The 16,804-nt window shown below is 32.3% G+C and overlaps 1 protein-coding gene across 2 annotated transcripts in view; it reads left to right on the top strand.

Annotated features, from left to right (window-relative positions):
* Window positions 1-16,804, top strand: part of fand (Pre-mRNA-splicing factor SYF1 fand) — a 123,107-nt gene that overhangs the window by 69,227 nt on the left and 37,076 nt on the right. For both annotated transcript variants that reach the window (XM_035368404.1, XM_085814722.1), the window contains exons 13-15: window positions 4,185-4,260; window positions 9,224-9,310; window positions 14,190-14,303. In XM_035368404.1, the coding sequence (XP_035224295.1) occupies window positions 4,185-4,260; window positions 9,224-9,310; window positions 14,190-14,303 (277 nt within the window). The remainder of the gene's footprint in view (window positions 1-4,184; window positions 4,261-9,223; window positions 9,311-14,189; window positions 14,304-16,804) is intronic.

Here is a 16,804-nt window from a genome sequence, read left to right as displayed (position 1 = left end):
CATTCATTCAGTGATTGCTTTCAATGTTTTTCATTGATTGTAAATTAAATAAAATCAATTTATCTTTAGACCCTCTTTTAGGATGAGATCTGCCAAAAAGTATTTGAATATCAGTAAAGCTCACGTTGCTTCTAAATTGAATCAAAACATCAGTTACATTGTATAAAATTTTGGCCAGTTTTATTTGCTGAAATTCTTATACTCCTCAAGAGATAAAGGGAATTCAGACAAGTTAATAAAAATATATCTTTAAAAAAGGTTGTTATTTTGTCTGTAAAAAGGTGTATGTCAACTTACTATTAAATGTATGAAAATTAGGATTGGATTACGGAAAAGCACGCGAACGCTATCTGCTTAAGGGTATGGATGCTTTCGTGTAAACCTTTTTAAGAGAAAATTGCTCGCATTTACGTTCCTGGTGGAAAACTCCACATGTCATCAACCCGTTCTTGGGGTTTGATTGGATTAATTTTGTTCGCTTACTGAATTACATCAAAGCACACAACAATTACTTGTATAAGGGGAGTTATGCCTTCGCGGAGGACTTTCTAAGAGAAGCTGGCTTGCATTTACGTTACACAAAAACCGTGAATCCAACTATTTAGCAGGATTCAAACCCAAGCGAGCTACAGGTGTTCAGCCACCTTTACCACTCTACTGAAGAGCCCGTAAAAATATTGATAAAGGAAAAGTATTGAAAAAAGCAGTTTAATTTACTAACCTATATTTCTCAATCGAAAGTACATAAATTACGCATATGAGGGGAATTATTTGTGAATAAATAAACTGTATTGCACTTTTCTCCACTGTTTCATATTAAGATGGAATTATTGCATTTCAAAGTTATTTCTCATGAATTAATTTGCTCCGTTCATGATTTTTAATATTTTCGAAGAGAAAATTCCACACTTTAAATAAAAAAATACACGAGAAGATATTTTATACAAAATTTGACGTAAACGGTTTTCTTAATTTTGCTTTGAAAATATTCCAGGTTAATCGTTTTCATTACTGGAAGAAATATGAAAAACAGATTTACTACATTGTGTCAACACCCAGTATGTCCTTATTCTTTTGAAAACACGAAAGATTACTCTTTCTAAAATAAATTAGAAAATATATTATGTGCAAATAGAATATTCGTTGAAAATGAAATAGACTTCAACCTTTGGATATAACGATAGTTTTAGACGAAATTTCTACCCATGAAAAGAAATTGACATATAATTAATTCTTCATGAACATTTAAAACTGTTCTCAAAATTCTTTTGATGATTGCATGTATAGGTCACAGATTTTTTTCTCTGCTAACATAAACAAAAGCCAATTTTACAAAGAAAAATTCTCTTTAAAGATATACCTTCTTTGCCTGATAGTCCAATGTAATATTTGTTAAAGTTAAATGGTTAAACACAACCAATGTATCTCGGATTTTGATTTTTATATTATAATAACAAAATTATCGAAAAAAGCAGATTTAAATCTCTGTTATTGTTATGTAAAGCTTTATTATTGCTGTAAGTTCATCTCAAAATCTAATTGTATTGAATCTCATTCTAATCATCTAATGGTAATAAATATTATTATTATTATTTCATTAAATTAGTCATTACCATTATTTTATTAATGAAAAATATGTTATTAAAAATCACATTCCAGCCTGCAGACTTACAAATCTAGTCCGTATTTACTATATTTTGTTAAATTTTGTTCTCGCTTTCTAATTTCTAATACGAAAATACGCAAATATAAATGAAGAGTGAAAACAAAGTTAAAAAATTCACAAATTATTTACGAGATTGATTAGAAATAGTGAGTGAAATATAAAACATTGCATACATTTTGTTCTAAATAAATTGTGCACTGGATACGCATCCAGTACTGCATATTTATTTATGCACTCTTTATTTAGAACTTCATTTAAATGAAAGCAAAAAAATCATCGAAAAAATTGCAAATCTAGCAACCCCTCTACTATGGGACGTAAGCGTCCGACAAGCATGTAAATTTTACTTCATCCATGGAAGGGGTCTAACGACTTTTCTCATTAGGAAAATGTCAAAGAGTGGGCAAAACTGTTTCGGATCGCGCCGGTTTGAAGGCTATATTATGAGAATTTCGGCCCGGTTTTAGAAGCTTAATAAAGTAAACAAATAAATATTAAGCTTTTTTTTTTTTTTGTAAATTTTGATACCCTTTAGATCATAACTGTTCTTTATTTCATAAATTACAGTTTCATATTTTTAATTTTATAATTTCTGCATGCCATCTTACCAGATTTAAACTGATGATCTATAATCCGGAAAAATCGATAATCCAGAATCGCCGAAGTCCCGACGAGTCCGGATGAACGACTTTTGACTGTAATGCTTTTTAAAACAGTAAAGCTGTCATTCATGATATAATTTTATCAAAATTAATGGTGGAAAAAATACAATTATGTTTGTGCGTAGTACTGAAAAATAAATGAATTTCATTTCTAAATTTTTTTTATAACTTAGATGAAATGAATTGCAATTATTTAATTTCTTTTGTAAAACTGCAAATATTTCAGCTGCATTAACAATAATTTCTAGTATTGTATACTCTTTTCCTGTAATTAAAAAGGATATTTATTTGAACTTAACTAATTTTGTGGTACAGCTGATTACTGAACACAGTATTGGATTAGTATGTAAATATTGTATAGCAAATTTTCTTAGTGTGGCAAATTTTCCTGAGGAGAAATTACTGAAGAATTAATGTAATAATAAAACTATAATAGAAGTTGTTCTCCCCAGTAATGAAAATTACTGAGGAGAATAACTTCTATTATACTTTTAATGGTAATGCTTTGGAGATTCAAAAGTACTTTTTTTTTTTTTTTTTTTATATCATTATTAGCAAATTTGGAACTACTCTTATATGCCCCCTCAGGTTGCCAAATTTCTCGCTAAACATTTTTGGCGAGAAACTACTTGGTGCCATATTACTATCTAAATTTTTTTGTCTACATTTCAAACTTTAAGCCTAAAATGTCTCCAAAGACGGGGTTTTCGCACATGCAAAAGCCGCGTTTTGAGCACACAATTTAAGCTAAAAACCCGAAACAAAAACAAAAAATTTAGCTAGCAAAAACTTAAAGTTTCTAACCAAAAATATTTGACAAGAATCCATGTACACAGTGATATATTTTAACTTAAAAAAAAAAAAAAAAATCTACGAATTGCACAATATAGGCAGCAAAGGAATCGAAGAACTACGCACACCTCTCTTTAATAAGTTAACAACAATAAATTTCAAAGAATACCATGTACACAGCATTCTGTTTAAACTTTAAAAAAAATATCTACGAATTGCACAATCTCGGCAGTGTGCACAAATAAACAAAATAAATTACAATTAATTCAAAAAACAACAACAGAAATTCATAGTAAAAAAACAATGAACATAACATTCTACAAAATAAAAATAATAAAATAAAATGCACTTACCGTAATAGATGTTTCTTCGGACAGCAGAACGAAGCTTTAACATGCCATGTACTCTCTATGGTATTTATATGACAGCCAGACTCGCTATCCACAAAATTCGTACTATGGTTCACAAATAAATATTCAAAACCTTCTTTTCCTAAATCCTTGTAAGATTTCCAGCCATTCAAAAAAATAGTTGTACAAGGCTCAATCCACTCTTTAATACACTGCATTAATGTTTCCTTACTTCTATCATGCACAACCGCTAAAAATAATCTCCCAGACACTCTTGCAACCATGTCTCTCATTGCAATATAGGCCATTTCAAAACACGCACGACATGAACCATCGAGCAATTAAATCACTCCAGCAAAAGAGTTGCCATACAACATGATATTGTGCCAAAAACCAGCGCAGAACACATATTGCCACATTTGGTGATCTTAGGGCGCATATAAAAGTAGAGCCACAAATTTTTGTGTTTGCTAGTTCAGATTTTCCTATTAGCCATGTAGTTAGTCTAGCCGTAAACACCTGGAAAAGTCGGGGAATTTCATTCTCCTGTTTGAGTGGCAACCCTGCCATGATATTGATGGAAAAAGGAAGTGCCTATTAAGAAAAAATTGGCAGATCAAAATTTCACTTTCAACTGCATATAATTTTTCATTTTCCTTATTTATGTTGATATTGTTTTTATTTATTAATTTCAACTCTTTTTGCATTTTTCAGCAATCTTGAAAGGGCACTGAAACTTGTGCAAAGGGCTACTGCTCTTCCTGTAAGCAAAGGATCCTATCATGATCAGGTATTTATCCGTAAAAGATGCTTATATAAGCATGTGCTGCTTTTAATAACTAATACTTTTTGTGTAGGCTTCTAAAGTTATATGATGTTGACTGATTTAAAAAAAGAAATTTAAACTTCTAAATTTTATGAAATCAAGAATTAGGGTTTAAATAAGTAAAGAAGTGCTACTTATTTACTGAATGAATATTGAAGGTAGTTGAGTTTCTTGCGGAATAGTACCTATGCATCCAAGTAGGCATGTTAGGTTAGCATGGCTGTACCTAACATGGTCATGCCTGACATGGCTATACTTAACATTGGCAGTTAGTACTGCTAATCCTCCATAATGATAGAAATTCTGAGGGAGAGCATCAAAGGATGCGATCCAAGGGTCTACCGCCCTTCTTTACTGCTATGACCTCAAGAGGATTTCAGATTTCTATGTATTTTGAATTTCCCTTTGCTGCATACACAATATACTTACAGACATCCAAGCCTTCTCTGAGATTCAAACTGAAGCCCATTGATATGGCTCTCAGCATTACTAACAACTATATCACTTGGGTTGCACTTTACCAGTAGGACCAGAGCATGTGCAATTGGTGCAGTTGCACTGTGCATCAAAATTTAAGAGTGACAGAAGTTTTAGGAAGAAATCAGGCTGAAGAATTTTGGTTAGCAGAGTTTGCATCAAGTGGCAAAAATCTAGCACTATCTCTGCTTGAATAAACAGGTTATCAGTCTGTAGGGAATCTTATGTTAATTAACCAGTTATTATGATTTCATCCTTTTTGAAGTTTTTGGACTATGAAACAGAGTATGTTTAAATCCAACTCTCCTTAGAGTTGTTGAGCAAAATTCTATCATAGATTAATTGTATAATCTTTGACTACTTCTTAACATTTATTAAATTTAACTGTTCTCTTTATATGCATCACCACAAGTTATGGTAGTGCAAGAGTGTGTACTTAAATTCCTCACTTTGTTTAAATGAAAAGGTTATTTCAAGTCTTTTTTTTTTTTTTTTTGTTCTCAGACATAGCAATAACTCATTCATGTCTGTTAAGCTTATAGGAAGTAGCATTTCTAAACCAAATAAAACACAATAAGTCTTAATTATTGAATATTTGACTTTCCATGTATCCATATTTGGGTAAAAATATATTTCAGGGTGCCCTTTGGTGAAAATTGGCAATTTTTGTCGATTGGCCAGCAAGGCGCAATTTCAAGATTGCCGCTACACAAAAACGAAATAGCAAGTCAAAGAATTGCACAAACTCAGTATCCATGTACACATCGATCTATTTTCAATTAAAAAAAATCAGAGAATTGCACAAACTTGGCATTGCACATTCCCTTGACTTTGTCCATGTACACATCGATCTATTTTCACTTAAAAATGCTAGGAGAATTATGACGTCATATAATGTTAAAACAAAGTTACTCATCACCAAAATTGAACAAAATTTGTAGCTAATCGAAGCTCAATAAACTGCATTTTAAATCACACAATTAAATAACATAAAAAAGGAAATACATGTTATCATATATACGCACTACAAAAGGAAAATATCGACTTACCATATTTTGAAATTTCTGTCTTTTCAGTCTGTGGCACACAAAATTTCTTCACAGCATCGAAAAACTTTCTGAAATTATCTGAACTAGAATATGCATACTGCCGTCATCACATAAATTCACAAAAATAATAGTAAAAAATATCATCTGTAGTGCTGGACTGTCTGTGTCCTTTCTTGCGACAAAGCCATCTGAACAATCTTTACATTCTACCTTGTATTTCCTTCATACAAACAGGACGCTTATAATGACTATTAAGTAAACCTTCATCTGCACACCAGTCAATTAATGCGTTTCTCCCTTTTGTTCCAAATCGTACAGAAACATCACATTGATCTCATCACATACAGCCATTTTATGGTGTACAGCACAAATTAACCAACGTACTTCCTAACTGACATCCAACGCAGAAATAAGCCCTTACAAATATTTTTGCATTAATGAAATTCACTGCAATCATGGCATAATAGGGTTTCCATACCATTTAACTACTCAGGTTACCAGAAATGAAACAACAATTTGGCAATAAATGAAACAGCAATAATCCAAGGGGCACTCTAAAATATAGACTAACCCCATATTTGAATGCATATGATACAGTATTTAGAATATAGTACTGATGATATATTGAATGTTCACACTAAAAATTTAGTTTTAAGGTGAATTTTTTGTTATGTAACCTTTTGCAGAATTGAAATATCTTAGCATATGATTACAATTAGGTGGCTGTGTGATGTTGCAAGAAGTAAGTGCACTGTATGCATTGCAACTGTACAACCAATATTGTGTAAAATAAGTGCCACAGTTAAAATGGAAACATTATAATTGTTTAACCATAAAGTCTAACTAGTCTAACCAGAATTGCTGTTATGATGCTTTAAAGATTATATATATGGTTGGATGTGTGTGAAGGAAGCCTCATCATTGGGATACATGATAGAGAGTCATCGCAAACAATCATCTGCCATCTGGGCTTATTGATGTTGATGGCAGCAGTGATTACGTGTGTTTTCTCACTAAGACAGGAAAACTATGAATGGTCAAGGAACATAGCTGTTAGCCAAGAGTGATTTATAGCAGTGGCATGCCGTGAGTGGACTAGAGAAACTAGGCTAGTCCGCTAATATTTTATTCACTAACATTTTCATGTTTATTTTTACCTAACATTCAAAAGCATTAAAAGAACATCAACAACATTTAACACTGCATGCTGTTTGAATTTAGTGGGTTTTCATAAGAATGGAAGAAGTTTGGGTCTGATTGGTTCTTTGCAAGAAAAAACTAGCTTTTTATCACCTGTTCCTGTAATTACCTTTTAGATATGCTATTAATTAATGATTGTGATAATAAAATTAATGTAATTTTTAGTGCTGTATTTCAGTTCATCTTGAAGAAAGTGTTCTTATGGTGTATGAAGTAATACAAAGTAAAATGTATCCATGCAATAATTCCAAGCTTAAACTATGGAGAGGGAAGTGGTCCAAAAAGCTAATCCTTGTACAGGAAACCATTGTGTAGAGTAAAGTAATCTCTGATGCCTTTTTGTGACAGTGCATTCATTAGCTATCAGTGTCTCAACAGTATTATCTTGATCACTTGTCTGTGTTGTTTTCAAATGACACAAAAGTAATTGACAAAAATTAGATCATATAATTTCATAAATGATATGAAAAATCAAAAGAAATCTGTTTGGTTGGCATGGTGCTCTTTTTTGAGATCAAATGTTTTAAAATAATTATTTAATTTTTATGACATCCATTAGGTTAAATTTTTTTTTTTTTTTTTTTTTTTTTTTTTATGGTAAGGTCATTTTGGCTTCCTCTCTTTATCCAGTTTTCATAGTTCACCATAGTATTTTAACCATTATTTATTCAGTAGTCTTCACATTTGAAATACAGTAAACTCTATTATAATGACCACCTTCTTTAGATGATCGCTTCTGAAAGTGACTAGTATTTCTTTCTGTAAATATAATTAAACACTAATACTGTATTCACCTCTAATAAAATGACCATCATTACTGTTCATGCACTGTTGTCTTAGACAGGTTTATAATTTTTCTTTATACCTGGTCTTCTTTGATAAAAACCATAGTATGCTGCTAATTTATAGTGTAACAGGCCTTCATTATTTTTATAATAATACCATTGTCTATCAGTGCACCTGTAGTTTTTTTTTTTTTTTTTTTTTTCATAATTTGACAAATGCAAGATTCTGCTTGTATTCTGTGTGATATATCCCATTAAGTATTGTTCACTAATGACACCACCTAGATTGGTGCTGTGTTCAGTCCTCATGGATGAGTATGAAATGGAATTTTCTTCTTTAATGAATCCTGCTTCAAACCTGGATATTGATGGCCGTCACATCTGGGTATGGGATGATCAGGATATTAGACTTTATTTTCAATTGGCACACTGGCATTATTTCTGCTGTGTAGAAATAATTTCTGGCTGAAACGCAGTAGAAACAGTGCACACTGGCATTGTTTCTGTTGTGCTAATGGATAGGAGTACCATCTATACAACTGAAGGCCTTTCTTTATTATTACTTATATTACTTTAGCAACCAATGTTATATCGGTGGGAATCTGCAACTAGTGCTATTGTAATTTATAACACTGCTTCTAGGTACCACTTTTTAACAAGATAGTCCTGATGGCATATGGCATGAATTTTTTTCCTTTGCAAAACCTTGGCCATCAAGACCTTAGATCTTTTGCCATTCAATATAGTGGGCCATCAGTTCTATCTCATGCAGAGTATATGATAACTAAAGCAACAGTTGCAAAAGAGCTTTTTATGTAGTGATGCTGAGCCATTTAATGACAAAAATCAAGGTGAAAAATGTATGAACTTGTGAAAAATGTATGATCGAAATATAAAATATATCTGACATACTGATTTCTACCTTTTCTATTTGTGCTGTTCAGTGATAAATAATCTGGGAATATTTGCAGTGTAATTATTTCTTCAGCTGTATATTATACATCGTTCATTTTGTAAGAAACAGATACTTCTGTCGTGATGTTTCCTTTCCTCCCCCCCAAGAATATGTAAATGTATAAAAATTTTTTCAAAGTTTTGATTTACTGAATTGTGAACATGATACAGATGAGTTAAAAAGGTTATTCATTACCCTTATATTTTTTTAATCATAACTGGCTTGATGTTCTTCTGGCCTTATTAGATAGAAAGTTTATCATAACAAAATGTGAGAAATGCTTTTACCCGACTAAAGGTCGAGAAACAAAACCACAAATCTTATCATTTAATATTAATTCTTGTATTTAAGAAAAAGCACAGCTGGATTATTTTCTAACTAAGAATTTATAATTTTAGCTGATGTCTTTGTATAATTGTTTATCTACTTGTATGCATTTAGCTTACTATGCATATTTTTAGTCTTTGCCAGTTCAAGAAAGGCTCTATAAGTCATTGAAAGTCTGGTTGTTATATGCTGATTTGGAAGAAGTGTTAGGAACTTTTAAGGTAAGTCTAGTAATAATTATTGCTTAATATTTATCTTTTTTTATCTTGATAGCTGAAACATACACTTCAAACATTTTATAAGAATTGTTTATATATAATTTATTCTACCGTTTCTATAATCTGTAAGGTTTTATGCTTCATATTATGTGCTGTTAATTTGATGATTCCAGCATACACTTCAGAATTTATTATCAGACTGATAAATTAGTATGTCTACTTTTCTGTGCATGTTTAATTAGAAATTTGTTTTTCTAAAGATGTTACTGCCCAAATTTTTAGGTCTAATCTTGTGTCACTTGTTTTCAATGTGAGAAATATATTGCTAATTTTTTTAAATATATGTTATTCTAATTTACTGAATGCAAAAGTGCTTATTGTATCATCAGTTCTGTCTTTTTATTAATTTCTACTCACAGTAAAATTCGCATATGAAAATTTTTATGACATTTTGAAATTTCGATTTCATTCAAAGTAATGGATTTTTATAATGTATTTTCATACTTAAATACTCTTGACTTTGACAATATTTAAGAAATAACATACATAGATATTTATTATTATGAGGCTCAGCAAAAATTTAAGGTGTAAATATTGAAATTGAAATTATAAAAAAGAAATATTAATTACTAATTGAAAATTATAAAAAAGGAAAACTTTCCAATTAAAAAAGCTTAACTTATTCTAAGAGAAAAGTAAAATATTATATATGTATTGTTTGTATATCTACAGAAGCTCATTAGTATAGTGTTCCCCCCCCTCCAGTTTTATCAAATTTTGTCACATTTGAAGGAATATATTGTGAATCGAAGTTTCTAATGTATTTCAAGCATAAAAGTTCTTTTTGATAATAAAATAAAATTGTTGCATATATTAATAATGCCACATTGTATTTGTGAAAATTTTGAAATTTACTGCGATCAGTCCCTTTATATACACTGGTTATCATAAATTAAGGAAAATCACAAAAATCACGATTACTGAAAAAGTTACATGTAGAATTTAATGAAACTTACTCACAATATACAACACATAGTAAGGTATCAAATAACATAAAAAGAAATTACCAGACAAATATGGTAGTACAGAAATTAGCACATGTATAAAATGAACAAATCGAAAGTGTCAGTTTGCTATAGGAAAAGTACCTTCAATATGGAATATGATCGCCTCTAGAAGCAATACAGCACATACAGCGATGTGTGATGCTTTCTATTATGCGGTCTATTAGTTGCGTAGGAAGCAAGAGCCATTGCTCTTGCAAAGCAGTTGAAAGCACGACAAGGGTTTGAAAGGGCGAATTGAGAGCAGCTAGACGTCTCCCTAAAGCATCCCAAACGTGCTCGATAGGATTCAAGTCCGGGGATCAAGCTGGCCACTCTATGCGCATAATTGTTTCTTGTTGAAGATAATCACGAGCCCTGTGTGGCCTTGTGTTATCGTCCTGTAACAGGAAAGTATCACCTATTGCCCTGGCACATGGGATAAATATCAAGGATGTCACATAAACGTCAAGGATGTCATCTCTATAAATCTGAGAATTCACAGTTCCCCTTGGAAAGACATGGAGGTCTGTGCGTCCACCCAAAGAGATGCCACAGCCAACACAGACACTGCCCCTTCCGTATGCATATCTTTCACAGATGTTTGACGGATGATAATGAGTTCTAGGTTCTCTCCATATCAAATAACGCCTACTATCACTTTCTAGACTAAACCTAGACTCATCTGTAAAGAGAACTGCCCTCCATTGATCAGGCGTCCAGTGGACATTTTGTCGTGCCTACTGAAAACGGTCCCTCCTATGGCGTGACGTGAGCGGCACACAAATGGCTGGTCGCCTCGCATGCAGACCACCTTCGTGGAGCCTTCTACGCACAGTTGACGTTGACGCGAACCTTCCTGTGGCTGCAGCAGGGGGGGGGGTCTAAGAAGAGTCAGAATAGCGGTTCTATTCTTGCGTGCACATATAGTCAAATACTGGTCATCGGCGGTCGTCGTAGCAGTTGGCCATCCTTGTCTGAACCTCCTAGATGCCGAATCTGTGGTTTGAAATTGCCTCCAAAGTCTGTGAACTGCAGAAGGACTCGCATTTAGCCATCTGGCCACTTCTGTTTGACTTTATCCTGCCTCTAGTCTTCCAATGGCTCTCCATCCATAGTTCTGCAGGCAAATGATGCCTGGAGGTCACTGTTACGAATTGGCTATTTCAGATTTCTGATGTCACTATCACAGTGAAATATGTGGGCTTGGTCTCAAACATGGACTTTTATTCCCCTCGCAGATGACGTATTCCGAGTGCAGCGCCACTAATTTGCATATTGCAGTTTTATTCAGCTACTCTTACTTGGCAACATATTCAAATTTTACACGGTTTGGCTTATTTTTGAGGGAGTTATTGCTATTTTTGTGATTTTTGCTTAATTTATGATAACCAGTGTATAATAATATATATATCTTCTAAGTGGTCTATTTTTGAAGAATGTTGGAATTGCTAATGTTTATTTCATAACTAAAGTTTCATTTTAGTCCATTCATTTGATCATGAATAATTTTCCATCCATTAAATATGAAAAATATCTTTAGTAAGTAGAATTTGAAGTTTTCTATGTAACAGGAAGATAATTTAAAATAAGTTGCAAGTTTATATATTATATAGCATGGGAAGAAACAGCAAAATTAAAATATATGAATGCGTGCATTAAACACAAAGCATTGTCTATTGTAATGCTTGCAACTTTAATAATACCTTATTCAAATGCAAATTGGTAAAGAAGTTTTTCTAATATTTAGTAGAATCAGGCTGCATTTTTACCAAATTTGGGTATGAAGATACTTAAAACAATTCTCATTGAAAACATAATCATGCAGGCTAATGAAGCACTGCATTATGCAAAATGTTTTCTGGCTTGAAACTTACTTTTTAAGCATGCTGCTTATAAATCTTTATATTTGCAATTTATATATAAATCATAAATATTTTTGCTTCAGTGATTGTATGCATATTTCTTGACTTAATCTAGAATTTAATATATATTTACAGTGGATGGACAAAAATATGGAAACACCTTGTGAAATGCATGTTTGAAAAGAAAGATTGATTTTAATGAAATATGTAGGTGGCACTGGCGTTTTTGACTACTGACGCCACCTATACAACTTCGTAAATGTGCTAAACAGTTCAGTTGTTTGTCGGAGTACTGTTATGTGAAGTTGTCATTGCATTATGTCACAGTTAACAGACTTCGAACGTGGGCAAATTATTAGAGCACGTATGGTAGGTGCTTCCGTAAGCAAGGTAGCCGAGGTGTTTAGCGTTTCAAGAGGTACTGTATCGAAGATTTATTCTGCATATTTGAAACGCGGAAAAACATCATGTGCTAAATCACAGCGCGGACGAAAGTGTGTCCTGAGTGATCTTGACAGACGATCATTAAAGGACGAAAAATAAGAAGACCACAGCTGCAAAAGTTACTGCTGAAATGAATATTGTGTTACCGAACCCTGTGAGTACCAAAACAATTAGAAGGGAGCTTCATAAACAGGGAATTGCTGGCCGTGCTGCGATTGAGAAGCCACTCATCAGTGATGCTAATGCCCGTAACAGGAAAAGGTGATGTTTAAGTCATAAAGCCTGGACTATAGAGCAGTGGAAGCAAGTAATATGGTCTGACGAGTCTTCTTTCACATTGTTTCCCACTTCTGGCCGAGTTTACGTCTGGAGAACGCCATCTCAAGCCTATAATACAGACTGCTTGTTGCCAAGAGTGAAACATGGCGGGGGTTCTGTTATGGTTTGGGCAGCCATATCGTGGTTCTCTGCTAGCCCCATGATAACTGTGTCAGGGCACATGACTGCCAAGACTTATGTGAACATTTTGGCCGATCAAATTCATCCCATGGTACAAACTTTGTTCCTCGATGGTGATGGTGTCTTTCAAGACGACAAAGCCCCTGTTCACACAGCTCACATTGTCCAGGACTGGTTTTCTGAGCACGAGGATGAGTTGTCCCATCTCCCCTGGCCACCACAGTCACCAGACCTGAATATTATCGAACCTTTGTGGTCTACATTGGAACGGAAAGTGCGTTCTCGTTATCCACCGCGAACATCGTTATCTGAACTTGCCACCGTTTTACAGGAAGAATGGTATAATATTCCCTTGGCAAACATACAGGAACTGTATTTATCCCTTCCGAGAAGACTGCAAGCTGTTTTGGATGCCAACAGGTTTTCTACACCATATTAATCAAAGAAACATGTTTTTTAAAGGTGTTTCCATATTTTTGTCCAACCCCTGTATATATATATTTTAATTTTATTCTAAATCAGAATTTAAAATCTCATACAGATATAGTTTATAGATTTACGTAAATTACTCCTCTCCCCCCTCAAAAAATACATTTTGTATATGTTTATGAAACTTACTTGTAAAATCTTAGAATAACAATCATTATATATTGTGTTTAGTTATTAATGTTCTTAAATAATGATGGTCCAGTATTACATCAAAGAAAGGCACGTTCTAAAATGTATTTACGAATCTCTTGTAGAATCTTCACTGAAATAGCTGTCAGTTATCTTGTTATAAAAGATTCAGTAACTTAAACAGAATGTAAAGTTTCAGAATTATATGATTTTCTGCAATGGATATTTAGACTTCCTTAAAGTAGTAATCTATGAGAGGTTAATTAATATGTATTCTGTATTCAAACAAATACTGTTATAAAAATTGGGTTAAAAATTATGGGTAGTTTAATTATTTGAAGTAATGCATAATGACTAACTTTAGAAAATGCTTATAGAATGAATGTTTTCTTGTATTACGTACAATTTTACTTTTTGCTTGTAGCCTAATGCCTTCTTAATTTTTACTTGCAGTCTATTAAAGCTGTATATGATCGGATAATTGATTTAAGAATTGCCACACCACAAGTAATTATCAATTATGGATTATTTCTGGAGGAGAATAAATATTTTGAAGAAGCTTTTAAAGTGAGATTTTCAATTTTTAGCATTTTCCCCTCTTTGCTGTCTTGTTACATAGGAATTTAAGCATGAAATAAGTATTTTTAATTATAAAAGTTCATATTAGTACCATTATGTTCTCTAGTCAGCATTTTACAATTTCAGTTACGTTCGGTTTCAGTTATACTACAATCTCTTCAAAATTTTAAAAATTTGAAGGAAAAAAAGGAGAGCATAACTATAAAATGTATCAAATAAAATGAGACTGAGCCATAATGAGGTGAAGTACAAATATGCATGGAAATAATGCAACAATACAATATGTTACACTATTTCTAGGTATATTTGTATTTCATTTTATTGCCTGAAGTGATTTTCATTGCTTAAAGAGTGGTTTCATAGAAAAACATAATTTCATTGCTTTTTCAACATGTGGCACTCTACATTGAACTATAACAATAATTTTTTCACATTGTATATTCACTTGAGATTACTCAGCAATATCAAAATCTGTCATGTTTATGCATTACAATATAGTTAGATACAGTACAATGCAAATATGTATAGTAAAACTGCAGCAACTTTATTATTATTTTATTTAATAATGTTGGCTAATTACATATAGTAATTGTATGTAGTTACATTTATTACATAAGTAAGATAATTTCTTTATGTGTGCAGTATAGTATTACAGAACAGTACCTGCAATAAAATTATCGTATACATATATATATTAACCTTTTCGTGACGGCGCGCCTTTGTTTAAGACGCTTGTGCGGAACGGAAGAGAATCGAAGGCAATCACCGTACAGGATGGAGGTTCTGCATCGCTAAGCCTAATTTTATAACAAAAGTCAGAAAAACAAAAGTTTCGCTTCTAGCATCGTAATTTTTGGTATCATTTTAGATTATTACTTGATGTCTTATATATGTTAAAATTAGCGCTTAAAACATTTTTTTCTTTATTTTACATGAAATATACTTAAAAAATTGCTTATCTTCTAAAATAATTTTCGGAAGCGCTATTCAAATTATTCCAAAGTTTTAATTGATAAAATCCATCAATAAAGTTTAAAATTAATAAAAAGAACACAACAAAGATTATTTACAATAAGAAGTAACAAAATTTAAAATGAAAAGGAGTGTGGTAAATCTCGAAGCACAGAGAAGTATCACTTTGTAACTCTTAGAAAAAGTACCACTTTTTAACTCTTTAGAAAATGAATCAGTACTCTCATTTGTGTTAGTTAAATGGTTCACTAACCATACTGGGGTATTCTTCCTCTGATAAATAGCACCTTCCCGTCATAATAGACTGGAGGTGAGGCTTTCGTAAATAAAAAAAGAAGGAACGGAAATATATCTGAAGGCAATGCAAAACGTAAAAAAACTCCGTACAGTAATCCTAAAAGACCATACATAGTAGAGCAAAAAGTAGAATAAAAAAAGGAATTGGATGTAAATCAGATACGAGAATGTTTTCATTAGCACGCAGCGATTTAAAGAGCCCACCTCTGTTTACGCTTTCCCTCCGCCCCCCCCAACCTCGAACAGCTAATGAGTAAAATACCAAAGTGAAGCAGAATATATCAAACTCAAGGTCAGGAACCTAAAACTGTGTTCATTTCAAAAGTAATGGACACAGGATTCCATCTAGTGGCCTTTAGAAAAACATTCCACCTTAAAATGTGTATACGCATCACCCGTCCTCTGAATGCGATCTTTACTGATGCCTGGATGGGACGTCCGGCTGTAAGAGACGTTCTTAGGAAATGCGTATATGGGACGCCCGTCCTGAAAGTGTTAATATATATAATATGCACAGTGAGATAATTAGTATTACATGCTATATTGTGGAAAAGTAGTGGCACCTAGAGCCACCAACCTTTCATTACACAGTCTTCTCTGCCTAAACATGTGCACTTCAATACTCAAATTTTTAATTTTGGAATTATTTTATTTTATATTTTGTACAAATTTAATGAATATTTTATTAACACATTTATTATCTGTACATAAACATTGTCTGTTGCAAAGAAATAAAGTCATTATTCCATCTTCTTTTCACCCTGGTGATCTGAATTAATTGCTAAATTAAGTTATCCAGGTATAGAGCATATGAAAGCACTTGGATATCCCTATGTATGGTGGCCATATTTATGATATACTTTAGCATATTATTTCTAAAATATAAATAGATTACAATACCATATCATTTAAATTACAGTCTGTCTGAAAACTGAATGTTGTAGACCGAAGAATTTAAAATCAATATTATTAGAAAAGTGCAATAATTATACATTGAAAAATGAAATATTTGACATCATTTCATTAAATCTTTTTTTTTTTCCCTAAGTTTATTTAGTTTAATAATTTGTTAAGTAGTAAACCAAATTGTTCTATGCTTGGTGATTTATCTTTTATACTGAAATGAAAGAGGAGCTTATGAAACTGAATTATTAAATTAGTAACTCGCATATATAAAATGAGTTAAATTTTATTTTAAAGTTTTGTTGCTGCTTGCAACA

Source organism: Stegodyphus dumicola, chromosome 4, assembly GCF_044657685.1.
Source record: "Stegodyphus dumicola isolate Sdum_Otavi_A_Nest chromosome 4, ASM4465768v1".
Lineage (NCBI taxonomy): Eukaryota > Metazoa > Arthropoda > Arachnida > Araneae > Eresidae > Stegodyphus > Stegodyphus dumicola.
The sequence above is the reverse complement of the archived record's forward strand: the minus strand, read 5'-3'. Positions and strand labels throughout refer to the sequence as shown.